This window comes from Limulus polyphemus, unplaced genomic scaffold (assembly GCF_000517525.1).
Source record: "Limulus polyphemus unplaced genomic scaffold, Limulus_polyphemus-2.1.2 Scaffold2022, whole genome shotgun sequence".
Lineage (NCBI taxonomy): Eukaryota > Metazoa > Arthropoda > Merostomata > Xiphosura > Limulidae > Limulus > Limulus polyphemus.
Window position 1 is genome coordinate 86,037 of NW_013667632.1, and position 8,124 is coordinate 94,160.

Below are 8,124 nucleotides of genomic sequence, written 5' to 3' on the forward strand. Positions count from 1 at the left end.
ATACACGAAATAAAAATATGTGCATTACAATATCTATACATAATAAGAACAATCCCATTAATTCAAAATTCTTTATTTACAGAATACTTGCAAATTATGAATATATTATCCTATGAACTTTATTTATTGTCAATATTTTACGAGTTTTGTTGGTAAAGGAAGTTTGCAACGCGTTCTCATACTTTTAATACATACACGTATGGAACACATTCCTGACATGACATGCCTTGAGTCTAATTGATTATTGACCATTAAAGTCGCATTAATGTCCTTTTCCTTGATCGCATTCCAAACAAAGACATATCTAGATTTTAGAAAAGTAGTCGTTCTTATTCAGAGTGTGATTATGATTTTCAATGAGTTAATTTTACAACAGTAAAGAGGAGCAATAAGCAAACGGCGGACTGACAACGCTAGAAACCGGGTTTCGATACCCGTGGTGGGCAGAGCACTGATAGCCCATTGTGTAGCTTTGTGCTTAACGTCAAACAAACAAACAATCATTAATAATTCCATAAACTATGGAAAGGAACAATTTATAATAACGTGTTGAAGTAAAACAGACATACCGCTGTGCCACTGGGGGCATTATTAATGAATAAGGTAAATTTACCATTTTACGGAAGCCTGAACCGCATGGTGAAAAATAAAAATATTAATATAAGGGTTTTTATCTCGCACGTACGATATACTATGTCGTACCTTTAAATGCATCAATTGTAGAATAAATGTGTCTAATTTTATGGATAATTATATAAATAACAATTAGTTGGTGTGTTCATTTCATAATTAGGTTTCACATCAGTTTCATAATAGTTACTTGATCGTCAATTTGAAGTTTCGAACTGAACACCTCGAAGTCACGTTGATGTTACTGTACCTTGAATATTTCAAAACCCATAACAATAACGTAATGTATATTGAAAATAGACTTCTCGTGAATCAGAACTTAGAGTATATTTGGGCCATATTTTCAAAGCATTACCCCCAGTACTTACAACTATGTCGTACGTACGAGATAAGACCTTAAAATTTAAATTTTTCACTTTGCGGATCAGGACTTCCTTACCATTTGATTGGACGAAAAAAAATATATTATTGCACGAGCAAATGCACACATAATACTTCTTTTAATATATGACCTGTACGGAAATGAGAAAAAAATATTCTCTCTGCATAGGCCTGTATAAAACGAAAATCCTTTTTTTAAACAAAGTTCTATTAGAGCAAGTAAATTTGAATGAAAATTGGCAAATGAGTAGACGTCTCAAAAAATCTGCTTGTTTCAAATTTTTTACATCAAATATTTCTCTTTTCAGTATCGCACTTACAATCTTATTAACGACGATTATTCAAATTCTACAATGCATGCGACCATAAAAAATAGACAGAAGATAATGTATAAACTGAAAAAGACTTTTATTATAGAAATTTCTAAGCTTGAACAATAAAAACAACAGCATTTAAATCAGAAAAATCAATACTTTAACTCTTTGCACATCATAAGAAAGAAACTTGTATTTTAGAAAACAAATATATGGTATAAAAAATAAGTTTGAAATATATCAACCATATGTTTTTGATGGTTCACTAAATTTACAGTAAAACAATTTACCAATGTAGTTTTACAGTAAAACATTTTAACAATGTAGTTTTACAGTAAAACAGTTTACCAATGTAGTCTAAAATATTTGGTTGAAACAGCGTTTTTTATATTTAAAAAACTTTTATGCTTTAGTATAAAGATTTCCTTACTAATTTATAACTGATTTTAATTTTCTATAGCATAAAATTTAACTTCAGAATTAAAACTAATGAAAGCAATTAAAAACGTATATATTAGGAAGCATATAATCGCTTTGAAATTAACAGAGCTTTTAAATATATATATAAATCAATTATTCAACCCATTTTCTTGTTTCCTATTAAGTTAATTTAACAAAAATCTAACTGTAAAAATTGTAAATATTAGTTTCATGGATATATGTTTACATTATGTAGTTTAATTCAAATATTTCACTAGAATAATAGTTTGCAAGTAAAACGAAAGATACCAAAAGTGATAACACTCAGAAATCGAATAAAACATATATACAGTACACTATACTTTTAATTCGAATCTACCAACAACCTATCATAATGGAAATATGAATAGTTATAATATTAGTTATTTATAAAAACAGTTAATGTACATCACGCTAGAAGTCTACATATAATAGTATAATAGTAATTTTACAAAATCAAACCAACTATAACGGTGTAGCTGTTTCGACTGTATGCCTCATTCTATAACGAATATTTTAAAGCATAAAGTGCATTAACAAACCAACCACCCACCCACACATATATATAATCATTTCAGTAAAATATATTGTACATTTCAAGCCTGAAGACTTTTACTAAAATTAACAAATGTTTCCAATAATTGCTTTGAGATCGTTTGCTTTATTTGACACCTCAACAACACTTTCTACCATTTCTTGGATAGCGACAGCAGAAGGAAATATCGAAGCTGCCTTTTTAGCGCTTGTTACGAAATATTTTATGGAATCCCAAAGGCTATTAGATTTTTGAAAAACACTGGTTTTAATGGTTGAGTCATTCACGTTCTTATGGACTGTATCTCCAATATACACTAACCTACTTGCGCTAATAATTACAGACTTACAATGTTGAAGGAAAATCTTTGGTGGTTGTTTATTTCTTATGGTAACCAAAAAGGTATCGATCGAATTTGTAAAACGAACGTTTTCTGCTTCAACTTGATATTTATAAAAATGTAACAGCTGAAGTTCATTTGAATCTAAGCCATTCTCATCAACTTGAAAATTGTTCTTACTTCTTATATTTTTAGGCATTTCTTTTCGAACAAGATCTGTGAAGTATTTTGTATGGTTATCATACGGATTTTTTACTTCCCTCACTGTAGCATTTTCTGTTTCCCTATTTTCTTTTTTACTCATGCCTCCATGTTCAAACTTTACATAATCGTATTGTTTTAACCATTCCTGGTCTGTCTTCTGATCTTCAAGAACTAAGCCTGTAAAAGATTCACTGGGTCCTACTTGCATAGATTCTTTATTTGTGCTGCCTGAGTTACAGAAATCATTTGCAATTGTGCGTACTGCAGTTTTATCATAAATTTCATTATTTGATCTTTTGAATATCAACGAAGAATTGCTGCGTATAAAACAAGCTACAAGCTTAACGTCTTCTATGAGGCTACAAGCACAAACAACTAGCTTATCAAGTTCTTCTGAAGTGTAGGACTCCATGTCTATAGTTCCTTCTATGTACGAGCTCGATTCTACCAAAGGTTTCAGAAGTTTAGCCAGTTTTGTACTTAGACCTTTGTCTGAAGAATGCGTACAGTTAGATAGAGCACCAAGAGCTAGTTCAATAAACTCATGAATCGTTGTTTTGAGTTTCTTACAAACTGAACGGATGTTTCGCTTATCATTAACACAGCTAAATAACATTTGTATTGCAGAATGTACGTCTTCATATCTTTTGGTGCATAGTTCAATAGCAGTATGACGTTCTAGAGGAAGCTCTTTTCCCACAATACACCTTGATAGTAAAGTTTGTAATTCTTCATTAGAAGCGGATTGCCTGCTGCTAGACTCTTCAGTGCTTACAGCAAAGCTAGGATCTCGAGTGACTCGAGGAGGAACATCGTACAAGCCTTGGATGTGGATCTGCATTGTTTCTTCTGGACTTGTTTGTCGGTTAGACAACATATTATATTGAGAAACATTACAGAGAGGTTCTGTCTGTGGCAGAAGTGAATCTGAGTCATTTGTAAGAAAGGACTGTGGAGAAGGCTTAATATTGACATGGCGTGGATCTCTGAATGGAATGTCATACAGTTCATGTTTATCTTCCATACTACACCGATTGGACAAATAGGTACATAGACTAGAATAACTGCTCTTTGTAGAATTGGGGGAGGATGAACTTAGTGAAAGAGGTGAAGCCATACCGGATCTGGTGTCACAATCAAGTGGCACATCCTTTGTATTGTACACGGGTCGAGGATACGATGTTGGAATGTCATAGTCACCAATTCCTTCTCTTAAGAATGGCTTAGCAGGCTGCAATAGCCAATCAGGATCGTCATATTTATTGACTTGTAGAAAATCATAGAGGTCCGCAGCACTACGAGGGATGTCATATACATCTAATCCATTGTTTTCTGCTGATTCAAGTTTACATGTCTCCTCGGTGACAGGCAAGTCGTACGAAACACGAGTGTTTGTAGGAGTGTCGTAGTCGCCTATAAAAACAAATATCGTAATGATTTTGATTTCTAAATGCACACATACACTAATGTTAGAACTATTTAATATAATACAGAAAGTTTTAACGAAATAGCTTTTAAGCCAGGATTTGGAACAATAAACTAAAACTACAATTATTTATCACAATGAAGGAAAAATGGACAGAAAATGTCATCGATGTCACGCTTTCTCTTGTGTGGTTTGTTTCAGATCAACCCAGTTAAATTTATATTATAAATGGCTGTGAAAATAATTATCACGTGTGTTCAACATTTAACCTGTAACTTACCTATAATTAAAGCTTACTTCCAAAAAAAAAAGTATTGCATGTTATATAAACCACAGGTTTGCCTGTTTTGTGAATTCGTCTGATACTACACTAATATTGGATTTATTATTATGTAGTTCAATCCATTATTTACTTGCATTGACTTATATAATGCGTAAATTAACGTGTTCTTTCTACTTCTTTAATGTAACATATGTAACATGTGGTAACATAAAATCTTTCGTTCAAGATATTCTTAAGTAGTTTAACCTCATATATTATTCTATTCTAAAAACAATTTTATTGATTAAAAAAAATGTATTTATAGCTCCAAGAAATAAAAATTCAATAACAAAGCTTTTAAGTGAGGAATGACTATTGTAATTTTTAGGTTTCTTTTATACGTGAACTGCCGCAGTTGGAAGTATGGCGTCTTTAGAGTAAAAAAACCGGCGAGTTTTTAATCAAACGAGAAACTCACATTACTTTTTCAGTTGCTATAAATCTTTTATATTTTCCTTTGTTTATACACAAATGACATATTTTACATTGAATTGTATTTCGGAAAAGCCACGAAGCTCTATAATGTTAGTTATTAACAGCTTCTGATCAAATTAATGAAGCCAATTCTGTATAACAAATTGATTAGAAGTGCTTACTGTCGGATCTCAATACACAAGAAAATTAAAACCTATAATGATTAGAATGCATTGTCTTCGCTAGTAACGTTATTTTTTACCTTTAATTGAACCTACCGTATGGACTCTTAAGGAAATCTCCACATTTAGTTTCTTTTGTCTGTATTGAGCCAAAACTCCTCGGAACATCGTAGTCTTGAGAAACTTTCACATTCTCTAGTGCGTGATGTAAGTCCACATATCCAAGTTTCTGGGGTGTCACCACCTGGTAGAGACGTTAGGAACTATTCAGAATTCCTTACATGATATATGGTGAGAAAGTGTTTCAAAGGAGAATGCAGCACATACTCTCCCCTAGCCTCTCATAATTTTAATATGTAGGTTAAGGCCAGCTGATAGAAAGAATCAGTATACTTACAGATCTTCAGGAGTGAATCAGTATAAGTGCCTCGAAACAAAAGCGAAAACAAGATGAAACTAATTCACTCCTGAAGATCTGTAAGTATACTGATTCACTCCTGAAGATCTGTAAGTATACTGATTCACTCCTGAAGATCTGTAAGTATACTGATTCACTCCTGAAGATCTGTAAAGGTCATTACTGACAACATTTATTGGCCTTTAATTTAACCCCAAATTACTGATGGGGTCCTGACCTCATCATCTTTTTAAATGTATTTTTTAAGCTATTTATACATCAAATTGCTTGTGGATCCATTACTTTGTGATTGCAGGGTTTCTAATAACATAATAATCACTCAAAAATTTTAAACAGAAAAATACCGTCAATATTGCAGATAGTTCTGCTGATTACTGCTGGGGACCTCTATGTATCTTACATAAACATTATTTGGTCAGTTCTTTAACTTGAGTGATACAATAGAGAAAACATAAAATGTCCTAATATACTGCAATATGTGAAACCATCGGTAGAGAACAGTTTCAAAATAAGTCGGTAACTTAATGGTTAACATTGATATTGTTACCTTTATTTGACAAATGTTTTCATAAGTTAGTTAGACACGAAATGGATTTTATAAAGTTATTTTTATTATATACTTTCACACAGACTAAAATTACAACATTTCCATGTTGTTTTCTTTAGAGTTGGCCCATGAACTAAAATTAATCGCTTTGAAGAACTAATTTACGAAAGCACGTTTCACCAAGAAAACGTGTTTCAAGAAATACAAATACTTAGAAAAATTTTGAAAATTGGTAATAAATAATAGTACTACAGGTGAGTGAAGCTTGTACTTAGAATATTTAAACTGAATAACATCAAATTCAGCTTTTGTATACATACATCGAAAGTAATGTTTGTGGAAAAAGAACGTTACTGAACTAAAATATAGGGTTATGGTTATTCTCGGCATAAGTAGGTTTTACAGATTAATCTAACAATTAACACATTCGTTTTTCATGTTGAAAATACTACTTGTTTCATGATTCTAAAAATATGTTTGTGAGACTGAGCGTATCACTTGACACTGTTGGTCACGTTGAAAATTTTTGTTTAGCATATAGGCCTGATGATTAGGATGCTCGATTCGCAATCTGCAAGTATTGGGTCCGAATCTCCGTCGCTGAACATGTTCTCCCTTTCAGCCGTGGTGGTGTTATAATGTAACGGTCAAACTCACTATTCGTTGGTAAAAGAGTAGCCGAAGAGTTGGCTGTAGGTGATGAACTTTCTTCCATCTAGTATTTTACTACTAAATTAGGGACGGCTACTTGAAGAGATGGCGCCACCAGGTAAAATCTGCTCAAGAATCATCTATGATGCATTAGCATCCAAGATGCCTCAAAGGCACGTAGCAGGATTGGGGCTGAAAATGAATAAAAATAAAATAAACTGGTTGAAAACCAGTTTTTGTATCAGCACTGTGTTGGCGAGTGTGCTCCGAACTTTCGTTTAAGTGTAGATGTGCAAGCAGCGAGTGTTGTTGACTAGTTGCTCTCTCTTTGGTCAGTAGTTCTATGACTGAACCTTAGTGGTCTCTGGCCTGGCCATTCGTTTAGCATATGATTTATATAAGTTGTCGCTCAGATTAAAAATAGCAGATATCAATAATTTAATTATCACCAGAATAAAAAACAAAAACAAAACAACAACTTAAGTTTCATAACTGCCTAACTCCTGTTGATGGGAGAAATTTTAATTAACTAACGTTTTTACAAGATTCCGATCACATGAAGACTTTTTTTGTATACGAAAGCTTGCGTGTTTTCGTATAGTTTGCGAGAATCTACTAATATCCTAAGGAGTGGTTTGTTTTGTTGAATTTCGTGTAAAGCTACATGAGAGCTATATGAACTAGCCGTCCCTAATTTAGCAGTGATAGGTTGCAGGGAAGGCAGCTAGTCAACACCACTCACCGCCAACTCGTGGGCTACTCTTTTACCAACGAATAGTGGGATTGACCGTCAGAGTATAACGCCCCCAAGGGTGAAAGAGCCAGGATGTTTGGCGATGGGGATTCCAGCCCGCGATCCGCAGGCTGCAAGACAAGCGCCCTAACCAGGCCAGACTATCTGCACTAGCTATCTCAATTTGAGCCTGATAGACTAGAGGAGAGACAGCTAGCCAAGCAACGCCCACCGCTAACTCTTGGGCTTTTCCCGTGTGATTGAATAGTGTAATTTGACTGTCATGCTTATAGCTCATCTACAGCTCCAAAGTGCTGAGTGCGATGTTTTTTCGTTAACGAGACGTAAACCATAGACCCGTAGATCTACAGTTCAGCACGCTAATCAGTGGGCCATGTTCTGTTCCTATACAACTGATTCTGAGAATGTTTGATGAAACTAAGGCTTTAAAAGCAGGTGAAAAAAAGCATATAACATCTTAAAATTTAACTGATTTCACAAAAGTAGAGAGATAAATGTATAAATGTACACTAAGCAATGAAAAATGTAACAACATGTTCATCTAAAA

The 8,124-nt window shown here is 33.4% G+C and overlaps 1 protein-coding gene across 1 annotated transcript in view; it reads right to left on the reverse strand.

Annotated features, from left to right (window-relative positions):
• Positions 1-1,894: 1,894 nt before the first annotated feature.
• The window catches only part of LOC106465694 (breast cancer anti-estrogen resistance protein 1-like), a 36,479-nt gene continuing 30,249 nt past the window's right edge, over positions 1,895-8,124 (reverse strand). The window contains exons 3-4 of the mRNA XM_013925932.2: positions 5,304-5,451; positions 1,895-4,276 (exon numbers count right to left, since the gene is read on the reverse strand). Coding sequence (XP_013781386.2) covers positions 2,406-4,276; positions 5,304-5,451 — 2,019 coding nt within the window. The 3' untranslated portion in view covers positions 1,895-2,405. The remainder of the gene's footprint in view (positions 4,277-5,303; positions 5,452-8,124) is intronic.